At 41.8% G+C, this 22101-nt stretch overlaps 1 protein-coding gene across 1 annotated transcript; it reads left to right on the top strand.

Annotated features, from left to right (window-relative positions):
- Nucleotides 1–12: 12 nt before the first annotated feature.
- TDP2 (tyrosyl-DNA phosphodiesterase 2) lies at nt 13–7707 on the top strand. The gene is made up of 7 exons (XM_065830690.2): nt 13–276; nt 362–462; nt 3558–3725; nt 4981–5072; nt 5545–5663; nt 6041–6211; nt 7022–7707. The coding sequence occupies exons 1-7, from the start codon at nt 58–60 to the stop codon at nt 7301–7303; spliced, it is 1152 nt and encodes a 383-aa protein (XP_065686762.1). The 5' UTR covers nt 13–57; the 3' UTR covers nt 7304–7707.
- Nucleotides 7708–22101: the final 14394 nt, after the last annotated feature.

Here is a 22101-nt window from a genome sequence, read left to right as displayed (position 1 = left end):
CCCGGCGGGAGGAGCTTCCCCCCGGCTTCCGCCTGCAGCTCCCCGCCCGTGGAAGCCATGGAGGCGGTGGTGATGGGGCGACGGGAGGAGGACAAGGAGGGCCGGTGCCCGCAGGCGGGGAGGGAACCACCGCTGCCGGCGGAGAAGGAGAAAGAGGAGGACGAGTTGCACCTCGCCAAGCGGAGGAAGGTGCTGTGCTCTGAGTTCGCCGCCATCACCAGCAGCGACGCGGGGGTGGCGCGCAGCTTCTTGGCCGACAACGACTGGCACTTGCAGGTACGCCCGGAGGCGGCGGCGGGGCCGCGGGGCTGTCCCGGCGGTGGCGGCGGCCCCTTCCCTGCCGTCTGCCTCTGTGTTTCAGAGGGCGCTGAACGCCTATTTCGAGCCGCCGCTGGAGGAGGAGGATGTGGAGAAGGCGGCGGCAGGTGAAGTGCAGTCAGCCTGCCCCGGGCCCGGCAGCTGGTACGTGACACCTGAGGAGAGCCACAAAGATGATGAAGGGAGTGGAGCATCTCCCTTATGCAGAAAGGCTGAGGGAGCCGGGGCTCTTTAGCTTGGAGAAGAGGAGACTGAGGGGTGACCTCATTAATGTTTATAAATATGTGAAGGGTGAGTGTCACGAGGATGGACCCAGGCTCTTTTCGGTGACAACCAATGGTAAAACAAGGAGCAATGGGTACAAACTGGAACACAGGAGGTTCCACTTATATATGAGAAGAAACTTATTTTCAGTAAGGGTATCAGAGCACTGGAACAGGCTGCCCAGGGAGGCTGTGAAGTCTCCTACTCCGGAGACATTCAAAACCCGCCTGGACGCCTTCCTGTGTAACCTCATCTAGGCGTTCCTGCTCCGGCAGGGGGATTGGACTGGATGATCTTTTGAGGTCCCTTCCAATCCCTAACATTCTGTGATTCTGTGATGTGACAGACAGCGGGTCGGGGGCACCCGGGCTGGCGGGGCGAGGGGAGCAGTGCCCCCATCCTCCCCGCAGCTCCCGGTTGTAGGCAGGTTCCTCTCCGCGGGGGGGTGCAGGGCCCCCGCACCCGCGGAGAGGCACCTCCCGGGTCCTAGCGTCCCCCGCCTCGGGAGCAGCGCTCCGCTCTCCACCTGACCTGGCACCTCTGCTGAGCCGTGATGGGGCAGGTGGTTTCCGTGCCTCGCACTTAAGTTTCTGCCCTGGTTCTCGTTGTTTCCCAAGGCTGCCCCCTTCGAGGGGAACAGCCAGCTTCTCTTGAAAAGATGCCCCATTGCTCTGTGGATGCTTCAGCTGCCTTCCTCTGGGCTAGCAGGTGGGGAGTCTTTTTGGGAAGGGACAGGGTCATTTTCTTTTTATGGTCTTGCCTTGTGCAGCTATACGTATGCAGATGTTACTGTACATGCACACATTTGTATAAGTGTAAACTGAGCATATGTGTCATATACTAGATGTATTTATACTTCTATAAATAAAATTGACAGGTACTTGCACACCTTGTTAAATATATCTGTGGAAGTTAGGATCTGAGCTCTGTGCCTTACCTATACAGATGATCTCACAACATACCCGTGGAGCATACCAAGGGTATTCAGCTGTGTGTGGAATTGAGCTTTTACAGATCTCTGTCATTCATAGTCCCAAGGGAAGCTTTTTTTTCCAGTAGATTTATTTATTACAGACTTGCATGATGTGTAGGAGAGCCCTTATGATCTTTATAGTTATGAATAAGAGGTATTTAATAACAGCATACCTAGTTTTGCCTGATATGTATGTATGAAAAATGCAAGCCTACTGAGTATTAGCACTGGTTTCTAGGTAGTCTGTGATGAATCAGAATATATCTCTATCAAATTGGCAGTGCTTTTTTCTTTTCCGTCCTCTGTCTGTCTTTGCACTGTGGGTTCTGTCTTGAGCTGTTGCATGCAGGATGTGTTGGTAGGGAGGACTATTTGGAGATCCCCCAGTCAGAGGAAGATTACACAGACTTTCATGTTTCATCTCAAAATCCTTCAGGTTACAATATAAATATAAAAAATAGTCATGGAAATATTGGAGACATATACTGTTATTTACGTACTTCCTCTCTTTTGTTTTTGTTTTTCTGTTGAGTTTAGATTACACGTGCAAGGTAGTGGAATCTTACATTGTTTGTGCAGCACCCAGTACAAAACAAGTGCTAAATTCTAGGGAATAGATTTGTTTTGGTTCAAGACCTTATTTTCATGTATGTATACAAATTCTGCCTTTAAAACCAAAACTCTGGTATCCCAGCTTCACCAAAATACAGTTTGTCTAGTCTTAGCTATGCCATTTACTGTATTTTGTTACAGAATTTCCCTTCACTCTGGGAATTTACATTAGATCAGTGCTGTGTTTTAACCCCACTGGGCAGCTCAGCCCCACACAACCACTTAACCTCTTCTTCCCAGAGTGAGACGGAGAAGAGAATTGAAGGGTAAAAGTATGAAAACTCACAGGTTGAGATAAAGGTGATTTTATAGGTAAAGCAAAAGCCATACATGCAAGCAAACCAAACCAAGGAATTCACTCACTACTTCCCATTGACAGGTAGGTGTTCAACCATCTCTAGGAAAGCAGGATTCTTCCTCCTTTCCCTCTGCTTTTATTGCTGAGCACAATGTCATACAATATGGGATGTCCCTTTGGTGAATTTGGGTCAACTGTCCTGGCTGTGTCCTCTCCCAGTCTCCTACCCATGCCAGCCCACTCACTAGTGGGGCAGCCCAGGAAGCAGATGCGGCCTTGATGCTGTGTAAGCACTGCTCACAACACCTAACACATCCCTGGGATACCAACACTGTTTCGGTCACAAGTCCAAACCACATCATCATATGAGCTGCTATCAAGAAAATGTACTCCATCCCAGCCAAACCAATACAACTGTGTTAGAGTCTGGTTCTCTTTAGCAACACAGTCCCTAAACAGTTACTAGACAGGACACTTAAACTTTGACAGTGTTGCTTAGCCTTTGTCAGATCAACAGGATAGATAGGGCCTGTGTTTTTCAGGTGGGAACTGGGTTGAATATTCTCAAAGAAAAGAATTACCGGTTTGTTACAAGAGAAAGTTTGTACATGTACCTCCCCAGGGGGTTCCACGATTGAAAGAATCTCAGCTGTACTACAAAGATAGGCACATAAAAGCAAGTACTGGCTGTAGTTCTCTGTTTCTAATATGCTAAAAATGTGTTTGAAAAAGTAACATACGGAGCCCCTGTATATTTCAATGGGGAAGAGTTAAATTACTCAAGTGCTTTTGATTACATTGGTCACCATCCAATTAACTTAAATCAGAATGATAACTGTTATGTTGTGTTTATAAGGAAGAGGAAAAAACATTTAGTTCACCTGTGTACTAAGGCTGTGTATGACTGAGGTCTGTATGCTTTTAAATTATGTTGTAATCAATACATGTTAACTTATATGTTGGAAAAATTTTAGATGGCCACCTGTAATTTGTGATGGGTCTAAAACATTTTCCTTTAGAAGATAAGGAAGGTAATAGCAGAAAGAATAGTGTTGACAAACAAGTTGACAAACAAGTAAACTCTCTCTTCAGTATTGACCTCACAGGAGATGCAACTACAAGTAATGCTGGCGTCAATAGTGCAGACTCGAAGCAAAAAGAAGATGACAGCAGCTTCTCACTGATAACGTGGAATATTGATGGGCTGGATCTAGGAAATCTAAAAGAAAGAGCTAGAGGAATCTGTTCTTACCTGGCATTGTAAGTGTAGCTTCATCTTTGTATTGTTGTATACCCAGCTTTAAAGGAAAAAGCATCTTGTTTTAGTTATTTACAAATCTTCACACCCAAATTATCTTAACATTAGATGCAACAATGCAATCACTTTATAAATCCTAAATAGCTGGATAAAAGTTGATATACTGGTTGGAAGAGATGTGAACCTCTGCAGCATCCTGAAGGTTAGATACTTTGTGCATGCTAGTTTAAAAAGCTTTTTTATAATGCTACTTTAAGAAGCTTTTTTGTCTCATTCCAGTAATATAAATAACTCCACACTCAAACTGTTTGATACAACAAAAAAGGTTATTTTTTAGTGAAATGTGAAAAGTTGCTATCTTCCCATTACTGTTGCTTGTCTATCAAAAAAGAAAATGTGCAAGGCAAGAGAAAAGTCATAGAATGTGTGATTACCTTTTATAGATTCACCAGCGATAGTCTTCTATGAATATGTTTATGAGCAATTTAACAATTACGTAAACTGATTTTCCTTAATACAGTAACAGTGTAGATTAAGTTATTTAAACAAGCGATAATTTAAGTTCTTAAAACAGCAGAAATGCCATGACTACATCACTTTTCACTTGGTTTTGTTAATCTGGGGTGACTAGTTTTCTTCTGTAAATAAGACCTTAGGTTTGTCCTTCACCTGCTTAGAGGAGGGTTATTCAGTGGTGTAGCAAAAATACGGACAGCTGTAAAGTCATATCTAAACCAGTATTTTTGGGACTACTGCCCCACATGAACTGTTACTGATTGCATAACTTTAAGAAATAAAGAAGCGTGGTATTGATGAGACTGGAGAAAATTAACGGCAGGTTACCTGGGAGGATTTCTTGTAAGGGAATGAGGTGGTGGTTGGAATCTTCTGAAGAACTTGGATGTTGCAGAACATGTTCTAAAGCTGCATAAGTTGAATTCGTCATGTATGTGGTATATGAAACCTGTGCAAATGTTCGCAAGATCAATTTTGTTACCTTGTCAGTTCCATCTCCATAATAGTAATTGTTTCCTCCCTTATGGCAATGTGTCTATATGCAGCTAAATATGATGGAGGGAGTTTAAAAAAATAACAAAAAAAACCAACAACCAAACACAAACCAACAAACAAAAAACCCCAACAGATTTTTACAATATCTAGGAATATGAGCGCAAGGTGTACCTGAAATCTCTGATCCTCTTCCATTTGGCCCCAGACTGTAGTGGTTAATTTAAAATATTTTCTTGCCAATTTCAGATATAGTCCAGATGTTGTGTTTTTACAAGAGGTTGTCCAACCACATCTCCGTCTCCTAGAGATGAGAGCAAGCAGTTACACTGTTATTCCAGGTAAGAAATAACCCCCAGTTTCTAAAGACAGAAATCAGAAAGAGTAAGTTAGGTTTTATTCTGTCTCTCCTACCTAAATCTCTGACCATTTGTAGGAATGAAAAGAGGAGAGTGAAGAAGAAAGCACTTAAATTATTTTCTGTGTTTTGATATCAGGTTATAGACTGATGCAAATTATGCATGTGAAAAGCTTGCTTGCCTGGTGGTTTCCTTGGTATTTTTTTCTGCATTTTGAAAGACTGACAGCAAGGGTAGCCAAAAAAGTACCACAGAGAAGTCATTTCTTAATATTTGCTTTTAAAATACCTGAAAAATTCACACCACTATGACAAAACTTCTAACTAATGACTTAATTTTATAAATTAAGACGATTCTCCCAGGTCATGGTAAAAAGGTCTCTTTTAGAACCTTAACTTATTTATGGCATGACAGAAGATATCCTTAACAATTTTTTTCCCCTGTTCTTCTTTAGGCAACATAGATGGCTATTTCACTGTCATGATGTTGAAGAAATCAAGAGTGAAGATACTGAAATATGAGATAATACCTTTTCCATCAACCTCTATGATGAGGAACCTTTTGGTTGTGCATGTGAGTGAGTCAGTATGTACTGAACAGCTATGTTTCTCCCTTCAAAACAAAAAATTCCAGAAAAGGCTGGACTGGCTTTACTCTGTGGCAGTCTCAAACAGCAGAAAAACTCCAAACACAGAAACCCATTTGATGCATTTGATACTAACGAACTTAAATATTTATGTAAGTTACTGGCTGTGCTTTGTTTCCAAGTCTCATAAACTCTGAAAACAAAACTAAAAGCCTGTTAGCCACTTGTCAGCCACTTTACTTCAATGTAAAACTAATATTAACCAGAGCTTTGTCAATCAGTAATTTACTTCATGATTAGATTTTGCCTTTGAACTTCTTATCCTGATGTGGATAGTAACATTGCCTCTTTCTTTCATGCACAGGTGAGCATATCTGGTAATGAACTTTGCCTTATGACTTCTCATCTGGAGAGCACTAAAGATCACTCTAAGGAGCGTATGAAGCAGTTGAAAATAGTGTTAAACAAAATGCAGAAGGAGTCTGAGTCCACCACTGTTATATTTGGAGGTGATACAAACCTCAGAGACAGTGAGGTAAATAGAAATAAGCAACCTTGTTATTTTGAGAAGGTACCCTGACAAAATCTTCTGAGGCTTTTCTGTTGCCTTTATGAGAAATGACCTGCTTAGGCAGAACAGAGATATGCAACATTTATTCTTAAAAAGTGGAAGCACAACTAAGTAGAAGCTGTGACGTTGCTATGCTGAGGCATTGTTATAGCTGAGATCCTGTATATGAAGAGCTCCCCCCACAAATAACAAAATGCTTTATTGGTAATATTTATATCTGATGAGATGCAGGGGTAGTCAGTGAAGTTTCAACTTGAAAAGCGTCTTCTCATTTTGAGAACCTGATCTTTACTTGCTCAACTCTTTGATTCTCAACAAAAGAGTCAATGAAAGAAGAGAGTGCTCTGGAGAAATAGATCTTGGGAGTTTAAAATAAATCCCCCATCATAGAGATAATCAAAATTACAAGTTGTTTTTGACTGCTGATATTAAAAGTTAAATTTGTGCATTATTACTAAAAGGTCAGTGTTTCATCTTTCCCTATCATGAAATTTCATTGCAGTGAGCTGGAATGACATTATTTCAAGGAAGATGTTGTTGACCCCTGCACCTCAAAATTTCAGAGCTGAATGTTTATTTTGTAACATGTTTTGGATTTAGAAAGTATGATGAGAATTGGTCATGCTTTAGAGTATCCTGAGAAATACCAAAATTTAGAAACGTCTCCCATATCTTCGTTTTTAACAACTCATGTTTCACAGAAAAAAAAGCGCTGTTGTGGTTTTGAAGGTAAAATTTGCAAATTGTGGATTTTCCCTCCTCTTCTACTTTCAGGTTGCTAAACTGGGTAGCTTACCTGACAACATCATGGATATCTGGGAGTTTTTGGGTAAACCTCAACACTGCCGCTACACTTGGGACACCTACTCCAATACCAACCTGAATGCAGAGTACAAGTGCAAGTTGAGGTTTGATCGCATTTACTTTCGGCCTGCAGCAGACGGGGGACATATTATTCCACGAAGTATGGACTTAATCGGATTGGAAAAACTAGACTGTGGCAGATTCCCCAGTGATCACTGGGGTCTTCTGTGTAAGTTTGATGTGATATTGTAAAAACAAACAAACAAACAAAAAAACAACAAGCAACAAACCAAACAGTCTTGCATTGTTAAGTTTTAGGTGACCTGTTCTTGCTTTTTACAAAATTTTACCCTCTCAGTTTAAGTAGGACGTATTTAAATTTTCAACCCCAATACATTCTCTGCTCTTGACTTTTGCTGGAATGGCTCCATTTCAAGCCAAGGATCCCTTTACTTCATAGTGTGCATCTATTCTGGAATCACAGTTTTGGAAATTTACTTTTAGCAGTACACACAAATACAAAACCAAATTCTAGTCTTAAAATGGAAGGAAAAACCTGTAAATACAATTCATAAACATACTTGGTGATTTAAAACTCACTTTTATTTTGGCATGTATTATAATCTCATAATAAATGCTGCTTTTTATTTTAAGAATACTTTTATTATGTCTGCTTTGTTTCTTTTGGTAACTATTTCTGGCACCCTGAGTACAAGAAAAACATGGACCTGTTGGAGAGGGGCCACAGGAGGCCACAAAAATTATCAGAGGGCTGGAACAGCTCTGCTGTGAGGACAGGCTGAGAGAGTTGGGGTTGTTCAGCCTGGAGAAGAGAAAGCTCTGGGGAGACCTTATTGCAGCCTTTCAGTACTTAAAAGGAGCCTGTAAGAAAGATGGGGACAGACTTTATAGTAAGGCCTGTTGCGATAGGACAAGGGGTAATGGTTTTAAACTAAAAGAGGGGAGATTTGGGCTAGACATGAGGAAGTAATTTTTTACAATGAGGGTGGTGAAACACTGGCCCAGGTTGCCCAGAGAGGTGGTAGATGCCCTGATCCTGGAGACATTCCAGGCCAGGCTGGACGGGGCTCTGAGCAACCTGATCTAGTTGCAGATGTCCCTGCTCATTGCAGGGGGTTGGACCAGATGACTTTTGAAGGTCCGTTCCAACCCAAACTGTTCTGTGAGTCTGTGATTTCCATTATCCCTTACAACTCTGTCTTTTGTAGGGTGTTTTGTATTAGCTTTGCAAGTTTGTGTTGTGTATATGTACTTCTTCAGGCAAGGAGCTGAGGAAAGAATGAAGAGATTCTCAGAAAATAAGGGTTTCTTAAATAGGAATTAGACTTATATTGACCAAATTTAAGAATGATATGCCTTCTATTTGAAAAGAAAATCATATAGGCAGATACATGGAAGTTGTTCATGTGGGATGGTATATACCTTACTTTGTGTTTATTAACCTAGATATGAGTTGTAGATTAAAATGTGTTATTTTTCTAGTGAGCTTCTAGAAACAATGCTCTTGTAAACTGTTGTGCAAAGCCTGAGCAGCCCAAGAACTCACCGACTTTGCAAAAGATCAAACAGACTTTCTCACTCAAAGAACTGTGTAATCAATCTTGTATAAACTGTCGTTTCATAGTTATGCAAAGTACTAAACTGGTTTAAACTGAAAAGCGTCCTGACTTTCTGATGTGAAGTTCAGTGCACAGACATGGAGAAGCACAGACAACCTATGTCAATGATACAAAGTGAACACAGTAACTGACAGCCTGAATTCCTTTACTTGTTCATCTTTGGTCTTAAGCCCAAAGCTTACAAACAGCTTGTATTTTGCTGGACTTCTGTAGCCGGTTAGTCCCAGCTGGTTGCCAGGCTCCCACCCAGCCACTCATTCCCCTAATCCCTGGTGAGATGCGAAGAAGAAATGGGGAGAAACAGAAACAGGAAAGGTCATGGGATGGGATAAAAGCAGGGAGATCACTTACCAGTTACGTTCATAGGCAAAATAAACTTGATTTGGGGAAATTAATTGATGCCAAGTAATATACATGTATTACTGATTTGGATATTAGGAAACAAGAAGAAAAAACATTAAAATGTCTAGGGGAGACACCTTTTCTCTTTCCCAACATCAATGCCACCACAGGCTCCTCTCCTCCCCCTTGTTATTGCTGCAGGTTACACTGTCCCTTCAGCAGGGTAAGGAGTGGCAGGAAGGGGGTTATGGTCGGCACACAAATGTGCTTCTCAGCTGTGCCCTCCCTCTCCCGCTTCTCTGCTGCCCTGTGGGTCCTCCGTGGGCTCAGGCAGTATGTGCTCTGCCATGGAGTACCTCCTCTGACCCAGGTGTTCCCTTTGCTGTTTCTCTCTTTTTTTTCTCCTCCTCAGCCTGCACAGCTGTTTCTGCCTTGTCTTATGTATGCTTTCTCTAAGAAGCCACCATCTTGGTTGCAGGGCTCAGCTGTGCGCTGCAGTGGGTCCACTGGAGACAGCTGGAACTGTCTGGCATGGGGCAGCCTCCGCTGCTCCTCACAGAGGCCCCTGCAGCCCCCTCCCCGCCAGCTCCTGGGTATCTGCAACTAATGCCACTTAAAAAAAAACCACAAAAAACAAAAAAACCAGCTTGTCACACAGGCAAACAGCAGTGGCACAACCCTGCAGCCCTACCTGCCCAGCAAGGAAAACTCCACTGATCCGATTATTGCTTAGCTTAACGTGTCTGGCTGCACGCTTCAGCCAGCCAAGTGCCGGGGAAGGAGTGTGTCTGGACATTGCCCTTCTCACCTCTTGTCTTGCACCCTGCAAACACGGCGAGTGAGATTTGGGGCAATACAAAGTGGTCTAGGGCTTCCTCACAAGGGAAGGAGGAGGGGCAGGCAACCAGCAATAGAACCCAAGGGAATGTCAGGAAGATGTGCCAGGGGAGGTTTAGGTTGGACATGAGGAAAAGGTTCTTCCCCCAGAGGGTGGTGGAGCACTGGAACAGGCTCCCCAGGGAGGTGTCACAGCCCCAAGCCTGACAGTGTTCGAGAAGAGACTGGAAAACGCCCTCAGACACATGGTGTGAACTGTGGGGTTGTCACATGCAGGGACAGGAGCTTGGCTCGATGATCCTTGTGGTTCCCTTCCAACTCAGGACATTCTGTGATTCTAGGGCAGCAGAAGATGAATCTATGGATCCCTGGCCTGAAGGAATGGAATGGAATGGAATGGAATGGAATGGAATGGAATGGAATGGAATGGAATGGAATGGAATAGAATAGAATAGAATAGAATAGAATAGAATAGAATAGAATAGAATAGAATAGAATAGAATAGAATAGAATAGAATATTTCAGTTGAAAGGGACCTACAACAATCATATAGTCCTACTGCCTGACCACTTCAGCACTGACTAAAAGCTAAAGCACGTTGTTAAGAGCGTTGTCCCAATGCCTCTTAAACACCGACAGGCTGGGGGCATTGACCACCTCTCTAGGAATCTTGTTCCAGTGTTTGGTCACCCTCTAGGTAAAGAAATGCTTCCTCATGTACAGCCTAAAGCCCCCGAACAAGATCCAGCCCCTCCTTGTCCCAGGAATGAGGATGCCTGAGGTAGGTGTAGTTTTCCATTGATTCAACAGGAGGCCTAGGTGACCTTAATAAACAAGCAAATAAACCTCAGGATGTTAATTCATTTCCACAGAAATCAGCTGCAGAAATCTCCAGTTCTGCTTTCGCTTCTTTAAACAACAAACCCCAAATTCCTTTTACTAAAGTCAAAAGAGACTGTCTTGTTTTGGGAAGGATGTCATGTACTGATTACTCTCAACATATCCCATTATTATGTAATAACTCAGCTTCAAAAACAAGGAAGGAGAAGGATCTCTTCTTTGTAATCCCAAATAAATATTTCTATTAAAAAAAGTGAAAAACATCCACAACTGCCAGGATTTTCCTTCCAGGTTTAAAATGGGGCTGGCACAGTCACACTGTCTGACTTGCTGTGTGCTCTCTTTTTCCTCACCCAGAGACTTTAAAGAAATGTCATAGGGTTTGCTTTCATCACTTACACCTGCTCCTCCTCTACCTCCCTGGTAGTTACAGCCAAAGGGTTTGTGGGGAAGGTGCAGGCAGGAGATGATGGTTTAACTTTTCTAAAGATGTTGGAGAAGAGGAAAGCACAATGAACTCACAAGAAACACCACAGGTAGTCAGTGACAACATAATATTTTTATTAGGAACAAGCAAAGACATAACACTTTGTAAGGACCAATTAATTTTCCGAATTATAAAAGACAGGCAAGAAGAAGACTATGTTCAGTGCAATTAGTGGTTTGTCATTCTTTCAGAATGAGGAAATTATGCATATAGCCTTTAAAACTCTCCTTCTGGAACTACAGAAAAAAAGTGCTAATACTTGAATTTAAGAAGACAGAAGCGCTAAATGTTTTACTGATTCTTGAATGTGAAGCAATACGTCCTTAATTAAATATACTTTAAACCACTCAATAAGCATCCAAATTGCTGACAATCAAGAGCAGTCAGACCCCTTCAATTAATTTGCCTCTTAATTTAATCAGTGATGTAAAAAGTAAAATATCTGCTGAATACGGCAACTAAAACTTAAAGGGACAGAAACAACAAAGCTAAACTAAGCAAAATATTTATTGGCCTACAACTTGTGATTTGTTTTCCTGATGAAATAACATAATATAATGGTGTCTATATATCCCAAAGGACTTATACAGACATGTGAATGTGAGAAAATGCAATAATTCTCTCCTATTAATAATCAACAGCAACAATGGACCTTGTGGAAATCATGTACTATTGGAGGCATTATTTCGTTAATACTTTGATTCAGGTATCAAGAGAAGCAATTTCTTCTGATGATCCAACCAGTCTTAAACATCTCTATATCAAAAGAGCTTGAGCTTACTATAATAAAAGAGATATAGACAGAACAAAATAAAGAAATGTTAAACATCTAGGGAGGTAAATAATGGAAAAATGGAAAAATACTAGCAGGCGAAACTACGCTATCATGATTAAAAATTTATACCTAAAGGATATGTATACTTTTGGATGTAGGGAGTAATCTGAAACCATAATTCATAAGAATTTGTTTTACAAAGAGGAAGTGCATGAAAGATTAAAGCCATAAACATCAGACATCATATACGGGTTTGGAAGTCAATTTGATACAAGAACAGATAAGACATATCCAAAATTACTAGATCAAAATAGAAACACGATAACCTGTATTATGGCAACACATGCAGAGCCTATTGTTATTGTTGCTGTACAAAAAAAAAAAAAAGGATGAGAATAATTACACAGAAACAGATGGTCTCTGTTTGATGAGCAGTTGTAATGATTTTCAGTTGTATACGCTCAGCATGGTTGAAAATCTCCACAAAGTTTGTGTTATCACTGCGTAACTTAGCCTGCTTTTACCCTGCGGCAGGCAATCCAGTACAAAATCCTGCTGAAGACACAGTGCATAGAATCATAGAACAATTTGAGTTGGTGTGGACCTTCAAAGGTCATCTAGTCCAACCCCCTGCAATGAGCAGGAACATCTGCAACTAGATCAGGTTGCTCAGAGCCCCGTCCAGCCTGGCCTGGAATGTCTCCAGGGATGGGGCATCTACCACCTCTCTGGGCAACCTGGGCCAGTGTTTCACCACTCTCATTGTAAAAAATTTCTTCCTCATGTCTGGCCTGAATCTCTCCTCATTTAGTTTAAAACCATTGCCCCTTGTCCTGTGACAACAGCCCTGCTAAAAAGTTTGTCCCCATCTTTCTTACAGGTTCCTTTTAAGTACTGAAAGGCTGCAATAAGGTCTCCCCAGAGCTTTCTCTTCTCCAGGCTGAACAACCCCAACTCTCTCAGCCTGTCCTCACAGCAGAGCTGTTCCAGCCCTCTGATAATTTTTGTGGCCTCCTCTGACCCCTCTCCAACAGGTCCATGTCTGTCCTGTACTGAGGGTTCCAGAGCTGAACACAGAACTCCAGGTGAGGTCTCACCAGAGCAGAGCAGAGGGGCAGAATCACCTCCCTCAACGAGCATGTGGGTGCTGTTTTGAAATACCCAGTGCAGGTAAGCCCCGCACAGGGGTTATAGGGGTTAACTTCATTAGGTTAAATTTCCCTGGTTTTGTGTTAAACAGGAGTATAATAAAGACTTGTTAATTAAGATTCATAAATAGTGTCATTTTATTTATTGGAGACAAGGTTTGTTGTGTAACATCAACTCAGACAAAACACACCCAGTGACTTAGAAGCCATCGGTGTAATGCTGCCATTTCAGTAATGCCTGAGGAAACAGGAGGCTTAAGTAGGAGGTGCAACAAGCAGAAATGTTGCTGAATTACAACAACTGAAATGAAAGTAATACTGTATTTTCAACAACCCACAGTAACATCACTAGTGTTATCTTCGTTTATGTATTCATGCACATCTGACAAGAAACTGAGTTACTAACACAAGGAGATACAGTACATTTACAGTTTTGACCAAGGAAAAAGATGAGTATTTGTCTGCCTAGATGAAGGATAACATGCTGTAATGAAAGAAAGGGGAGAAGGATTACTCCATGTCTTTCTAACCTTCTCCACTATTAGATTTCCTGGTACAGTTACTGGTGGGGCAGACAAGCTAACAAAAACCTACTCAGAAATATAATTTCTTGAGGCAAAAGCTTTACCTGGGTGTGGTAGTAGGAGCTGCATGCGAGTATAACTGACAATGCTGGACAAACACAGCCAAGAAAGGGAACGCACCTTGTTGTGGCTTTTAAAAACTCTCTGAGTTATTGAAGAATGAGAAAAAAAATCTGTCTCAGATGCCTTGAAGGTGAATACTACCCTTTTTTTCAGTGTTGGCAGATACTTCCTTGAACTGAAACAGATCAAGTTTTTTACCCATTTAAGAGAGTCAGGGTAAAAGGGTGTTTCTGGAAAAACGCAACACAAGGTAACAAAAATTTGGTAACCAAACTAATGCATCTCTCTTTTCTTTTGGAATACTAATTGTACAGACAGTACTAATTGACAGGAAACTCAACATGAGCCAACAGTGTGCCCAGGTGGCCAAGAAGGCCAATGGTATCATGACCTGTATCAAAAATAGGGTGGTCAGCAGGACAAGGGAAGTGATCCTTCCCCTTCACCCTGCATTGGTGAGGCCACACCTGGAGTATTGTGTTCAGTTCTGGGCCCCCCCAGTTCGGGAAAGATATTGAGGTGCTGGAGTGGGTCCAGAGAAGAGCAACAAGACTGGTGAAGGGACTTGAACACAAGACCTATGGGGAGAGGCTGAGGGAGCTGGGGTTGTTCAGTCTGGAGAAGAGGAGGCTTAGAGGTGACCTCATTGCTCTCTATAACTACCTGAAGGGAAGTTATAGCCAGGTGGGGATTGGTCTCTTCTCCCAGGCAGTTAGCAATAGGACAAGGGGGCATGGGCTTAAACTCTGCCAGGGGAAATTTAGGCTGGATATTAGAAAGAAATTCTTTACGGAGAGAGTGATCAGGCATTGGAATGGCCTGCCCAGGGAGGTGGTGGACTTGCTGTCCCTGGAGGTTTTTAAACTGAGATTGGACAAGGCACTTAGTGCCATGATCTAGTAAATGGACTGGAGTTGGACCAAGGGTTGGACTCGATGATCTCTGGGTTCTTTTTCAACCCACTCGATTCTGTGATTCTGTGATTCTGTGATTCTGTGATGCTGTGATTCTGTGAATAGATGCCACATGGAAAACTTCAAAGCAGCTGGTCTAGTTGTGAGCAAGCTAGGTGAGAGGGCGAGAGGGGTGCAAGGTGATGGGGGGGCTGCTCTGGTCTCCTGCAATGGGAGGAGTTGGGTTAGGTTATGGTTGGACTCAATGATCCTTCCAACCAAATGATGCTATGATTCTATGAACTTCTCCGCAGGCTGCAGTAATGTTGTGCCTCGAGCCAGGACTTCCCTGCCACCTGCACCGAGGGGGTGACAGAAGGGCCATTTGGCGGCGATGCAGGGGTGCTTGTCAGAGGTATCCAAACTGTCTCTGGATATCTGGCTGTGAGTTTCCTGTCTTGGCTGATGACAGTTTAGCAGGGCTTTTATTTGACCAACTGAATGCACGTACTGCTGAAAGTGGCTGGAGGTAACCAGATCTACATTTACCTAGTGGGCTGCATTTTGAATCTTTAGTGGTCTTTAGATAACACTACAGCACACTTGGCCTATTATTTCATCCGTGCTACGTCTATTAGCTCATCAGTGTTATGAAAGGCAAGAACTGGCTCAGCAAGAAAACGTCACCTTAACCTTAGCCATCTGTACTCCTGCTTTCTTGGTCCGCTCCTCCATTTCATAATGTTTCTGTAGTGTGCAGGCTATAAATAGGCAATGGGTGCTGCTGCTAAGTTTCTCGAGTGGGAGCTGTTTGCTCTGGCACCATTGTGTTTGCAGGGGACTAACTGCATCCTGTTTGTGCAACCCAGAAGGAAGTCTGGGTGCAAGAAAGTCAGGGGCACTGGACCAGCTACTGCTGTGCAGGAAAACAAACAGGGACAGTTGCTACTTTTCATCCTTTTCTCCCTGCTTTCATTAAGATGCTGGGATGTAATTCCTACCAGGAAAAGAAGAGGGCTTATCTCCCTAAATCTGCACTGCACCGAGGACGTTTTTGCATATTTGTACAGATGGTTGAAAAATCACTAACTAGCATTGAGTATACAAGTGAATATACTTTTCTGCAGAAGAAATTTTAAAATGTGCAAAACTACATCTGTAACAGTCAGTAAAATTAGGAACTTGCAACCATGCAAAGCATTGGATGACTATCATCTTCCCCCACTGGGTCTGTAAATCAGCCCCTGTGGGTGCCAGGAAGGCTGCAGGGCGTGAGAAGTGGGGCTGTCTTGCAAAGGAAAGACAGCCAGGCTTCCACTCTCCACACACACTTCCTCTTCAAAGCTTAGCAGCCTTGGTCAGCATCAGAAAAAAATATAACATCCTCATTGATCCTATTGTGTTGTTATTAGAATTATTGTTTTTACATCAAATAAGCAGACTTCAGACTCCATAAGTCTGGCCTAAACATGGAAATCCCAGGAAGTGAGGAGTCAAAATTGATGTAACAACATAGCATGGAAAAAATGTATTAAAAAAATGTAAACAGGCAATTCCTTTAGGCTCCTTCATATTTATTTACAAGCAATCCAGTGCTACAGTTCAGAGATTCAATTCCTTGCTTTTCAGAGCCAGTACATGAGTTACTAGCTTCTTGTACCAAGGGAGGTTTTAGTAACTTCAGAAAATGTCATACAGCCTGTTGTTAAAAAAATGGCAAGGTGGGAATCAGAAGAAGAGTAAAAAGAGGAGGTAAAACCAGTTGTATGCTGAAGAGATGGCATTTTTACATCTTTAGAACACCTTTTTTTTTTTTTCAGTCATCCTGTAGCATCTGCAAAATACCATTTTTCTGAGTCAACCATTGTCAATTTATTAAAGACTAAGCGGAGCTCAGCAACTGATGGGAGCAGCCACAAAAGCAACCTGGTTATAAAAGGAAAAATACAGAACAGAAGAAGATGCCCTCTGAAATACTGACAGAGAAAAGCCCTGCCAACCTGGGAACCAGGAACATCCTTGAGAAGCACAGCTGGCATCTTTGAATGGAATTAGTACCAATAAACTGGAGACATCCAGTGATACCATTGGTAAGCAAAAAAATGAGGAACTGTAACAGCAACTTATCATCTGGAAAGGTGAAAAATAGTTTGGAAAAGGGGGGATACATCCTGAGAAGGTAGGAATTGGCAACAGCTATTGGCTATTCTACCTGGAAGAAAAGGAAAGCAATCCGGAAAAATAAAAATTGGTCTGAGAAAATAGAAATCGTCATCTATTGGCTGTCTCAGGTAAAAAATGGATATTAACAATGCCCATTGTCTGCTCCAAGTGATGATGTCCTATGACCCCTTATGTCTCTGCAATATAAAAACTACTTATTTTTTACCCAATAAGGAGCCTGTCTGTTTGAGGACTTCCCTTGGGAGCTGTGTTCCTAGTGCCAGGATCTGCAGAGGGATTTTAAACTGTGAGACTGGTCAAATGCAGCTGTGGGAGCCTGTGCCCTGGGAGCACCCTTGTCATAAATGTGCTCACATGGGGGTAGTTTCTGTACGTGGTTGTGGACATAATATGTGAAATTTGTCCTTCAACTGAGTTATCTGGCTTTTGGGTTTATCTTCAGGGTTCAGAGTTATTGTTTTGAGTGTCAAGGACTAAGAGATCAATAACATGAATACATTTAGAAATCTGTACAGAGTAAACACTGTCAAGGTGCCCCAAACGAAAATCTGCAGTGCTGTGCATCCTTGAAGTGAGACATCTGTGACATATTTATTGTCTTTTTAAAATTAGCAGTTAGCTATTGGTGTGTTAACAGGATGAGGTTTTTCAAGTCAGCAGTAGCTGGAATCTGGCTGTGTTGGAGATAAAATTTTTCAAATATTTATTCAATAAGTTAGGCCTGGCTCGACTCCTGATTTCATTGCATCTCTTAATTCTGCTATATCCTTTTTGAATGGGTGATGTTAGTCAATGAAGTGATATAACAACGTTCGAATTTTATTTCCACTCTTGTCCCAATAACTTCTAACAATTCTCCTTGACTTTTTGGCTAATGATGAGAATCAAACTGGTTTTGTTTGTTTGTTTGTTTGTTTGTTTGTTTGAAGACCTATCCACACTGACTCCTGTACCACCTTCCTTAGTGCCAGGTTAGTCCAGCACTGCATAGATACTGAGGTTATGATTCCATGGGGACACTGTTCTGCAACCTGTCCTTGCCTCCATCTATCAGATAAAAGCTCATCTAACAGGCTAACAAACAAGAATGTCAGGGAGGAAACTGGAGGAAATTTTCCACTGTGCTTCAGCAGCTTTTAATTCTTGGCCGACACCTGAGTGTTAAAACTGGGGAAGAAATAAACTCTGTGTTCCTTGCATGTCTCCATATAGCTACTGCACTTTAGTGCATAGTTTCCATAACTACAGTGTATGTTATCTTGTGGTTTTGCTTTTGAGGAAAATCCTGCCTTATTGATGTCTTTATTTTGGGGATGCCCATAAGCACAGGGAAAGGGTCAGGTCTGCGAAAACCTGGGAAACAGGTTTTGGATCAAGGTTGGAGAAAGGAATGGATTACAACCTGCCACTGCAAGGCTGTCACTTTTCTGGTGTTTGGAGAGCGGAAGAACCACCATTCTCCTCCTTCCTTCTTTTGCAGAAATGATATGTGTGCGATGTGTTTTCCACAGACCACCTGCTCCACTGAGTTGTGAGCTGGGATAGATGGATAAAACTTACGCATCTATCTAAAAGTTCCCCCACATCTGGGTGGCTTAGCTGGGCACGAGACATGCTCCATGTTGTACTACCATCTGCCATTAAAAAACAATCTGTGAAGAACATGGGCACTGAGTGAAGTGCAACATCTTTTATTTCATTTTTATTTCATTGCAAGGAAGGGGAGTTAATCAGGACTGTAAGGTGGTAGGCTGCTACTAATGAACTTTGCATGCTGTCTCCCTTCCTAAGCATGAGGCAGGGGAAAAAGAAAAAGCACCATTTTTGTTACAGTTATTTGCGTTCTAATTTACCAGACCAAAGACAGCCTGAATGACCTAATTCTCAATATACGACAGGACGAAGGTGAAGAACAAATCATAGAGAAACCAATAATTCCGTTTCAATGGGTCAGCTTCTCTGGTATTACCTTTTGGTCGAGACTTTTCAGATAAGTGAAGTAAACTAGGTTGAAAACAAAATGCTACTTTCTACAATGTAGTTTTCACAATGCCTTTTTTGTCTGACAGGAGCTTGGTAGCTTTTTTTCTGTCTGCTTGAGGCTTACTGAGCGGTACATACTGTGCTCTCTCAAAGCTGGGCTATTTGCAGCTCTGAGAGTAAAATACTCCAGTTTCTCCCATTGACTGACTGAAAAAAAAAAATCTATGATGCACGAACAAGTCTAAATGAAAGAATAATATCCTTAGCAGTGAAAAATCAGATTGGTAATAAAATAATTGAACAGATCTATTTCTATCCCCTTGGACTAGCCTGCTAAAACAGCCTGCTATTTTATTTAATCTCATATCAGAGGAATTACTTGCTGGTAATCCATCGTTAAACATCATTTAGAATGACAGATGAAAATGTCAGCTTTTCCAAGATCTTCAGTCCATGTCTCATTAACACGTATTATTTATGATTCTTCTAATGGGACCTGCAGGCGTTTCTAGGGGGAAATGAAGACATCAGCTGTTACTGAAATGAGATGGGATATACTGTAGCTTATGAGTTAATAACTGCATGTAAAAATACTTCCCCACAGTATTGTTTGTCATTTACCATTTGACAAATGAATCGAGTGCCGTGGCTTTCCCTCTTGGTGTGTATGGTAGCTCTTCCTTCTATTCGTTTTGTTAGTAATAATTCAGTGAGAAAAATATTAAAAAGCAACTGAGAAAGACTGTTTTGCAAATTATTTCTAAGATGTGGTGTGGGGAAAAGCCCTTGAATGTAAAGTAATAGGAAACACTGTACTGTTCTGTTGCTGCGGCTAAGGCCTTTGGGTACATTTTTCCCCCCTCAGTCCCTGTACAGACAAATCAATATGGTTCTTCAACTACAGTTGCATTTTAAGGATACTTTCTACTGTATTCTGCCTCAAAGATGAATGGAAAGCAAACCTTAATTTACGAACTTAACACAGCTGATGGTGCAGCAGTAGTCATGGTCACAATATCCACTGTTTCCTCCATTAAACCACATTTGAGAATCATTTCATGCTTCAGCTCATAAACATCAATAAAAGAAAATGAGTAATAAATGACTGTCTGGAGAGACCAGCTCATATTTCAGATGAAAATGAAGACAAAATATAGCTTTGATTTGCCAGTGGAATTCCCATTAACTGCACCTCTGGCAGTAGGGAGGTGGATCAATAGCTGGCTGGCTGCAGGATAAGGTTTCTGACTGTTCAGCAGACAGTGCAAAAGAAAAACTCTGATAGTGTGATCTTCATCAGGTTATCTTCATTACACCAGACCAATAATAAATGTATATGCTGGTCAGCTAGGAGTGCTTCAAATTCCTGGTCCTATTTGTGCTCTGAGCACAATGTGCTCACAAATTACTCTTTTATAGCCATGAAACACCTTCAGTGTTAATCTCTCTTGTTCTTTTTAGAGGTAGTGCATAACTGGGAACTTTTTCTTAAGACTGCTTTACTCAGAATTAAGAAAGTGCTGCATCAAACTTGTCTTTCTTCCAGCTGAAGAAGAATCTGCTAGTGCCTGTTGTGGTAATTGTTGAAGCTTGACTGAAAGATCTTCTGCATATCCTTCGGTAAGTTCTTGGAGGGTATTTTACTTTATTACAAACATTTCTGGACTTATTTGATCAAAGACAACTACTGGGTGGCAAGGAAAAGCAAACATTCCCTATTCACTGTTAACTTTCCAGGTGGCAGCTTGTATCTGTGGCAAACAATACATGAAGCAGAGTGATCTTGTGTTTTTCCCCACCCTAGACCTGCAGAGCAGAGATATTTTACTTCTTGTCAGTGTTCTGTAATTCATATAGCTTTACATTAGTGTATGCAAGGTGAGAATCTGTATACACAAGACAGCAATTGTGTCTGGTTTGGTGCATGATTCTTGGAAGAACAGGTTTTCAGAGCACAGCCCAGATTTTAAGAATGTTGCTACTTACAAATCTACAGTAGGAGGAAAAAATAACTTCTTCATGCAATGATGGCATGAATTGCATTATCAAATCCTCCAGCCTAATCCTAAAAGTAACCACATTGTTTTTACACTTATTCAGAACTCTGTCAGTGAGCTACTGCAAAACTGGTTTTGCAGAGTGTATCTCTTTAGAAATTACAGCGTCTTCAGATTAAACAGAGGCAGCTGAAGGAGTCACATATTGGAAGGTGGAAAAGATGTCTAACTATGAACTGGTTACAATTTTAAAATTGCAGAAAACAAATACTTTCACATTATATAAGTTGGGGAATGACCTATTAGAGAGCAGCGTAGGGGAAAGGGACCTGGGGGTCCTGGTGGACGGCAGGATGACCATGAGCCAGCACTGTGCCCTGGTGGCCTAGAAGGCCAGTGGCATCCTGGGGTTTATTAGAAGAGGGGTGGTTAGTAGGTCGAGAGAGGTTCTCCTCCCCCTCTACTCTGCCCTGGTGAGACCGCACCTGGAATATTGTGTCCAGTTCTGGGCCCCTCAGTTCAAGAAGGACAGGGAACTGCTGGAGAGAGTCCAGCGCGGGGCAACAAAAATGATTAAGGAAGTGGAGCATCTCCCTTATGAGGAAAGGCTGAGGGAGCTGGGTCTCTTTAGCTTGGAGAAGAGGAGACTGAGGGGTGGTCTCATTAATGTTTACATGTATATAAACGGTGAGTGTCACAAGGATGGAGCCAGGCTCTTCTCTGTGACAACCAATGATAGGACAAGGGGTAATGGGTTCAAACTGGAACACAAAAGGTTCCACTTAAATATGAGAAAATACTCCTTCACGGTGAGGGTGCCAGAGCACTGGAACAGGCTGCCCAGGAAGGTTTTGGAGTCTCCTACTCTGGAGACATTCAAAACCCGCCTGAACGCCTTCCTGTGTAACCTCATCTAGGTGTTCCTGCTCTGGAAGGGGGATTGGACTAGATGATATTTCGAGGTTCCTTCCATCCCTAACATTCTGTGATTACTAAACTTTATCAATATTTTAATATCATTATAACCCAAGAAGTTTTAAATTACGTAACTCTTCCCATATATTACTGTTATTTCAGTACATTTCAACCAGGTGAAGTCTCAGGTTTCCCTAAAAGAATGTGGACATTTGGTTGTATTCTATATTATGTTCTCTCCCACACAACCAGTTTTCTGAAAAAAAAAAAAAAAAAAAAAAAATCCTTTAAGTTTAATCTTTAAGGATCCTTAAGGATTTGTTCAAGAAGCTTTACAGCGACAATGGGGCAGATACTACCCT

The sequence above is a fragment of the Patagioenas fasciata genome, chromosome 2, assembly GCF_037038585.1.
Source record: "Patagioenas fasciata isolate bPatFas1 chromosome 2, bPatFas1.hap1, whole genome shotgun sequence".
NCBI lineage: Eukaryota > Metazoa > Chordata > Aves > Columbiformes > Columbidae > Patagioenas > Patagioenas fasciata.
This window is presented reverse-complemented; position numbering and strand designations above follow the sequence as displayed.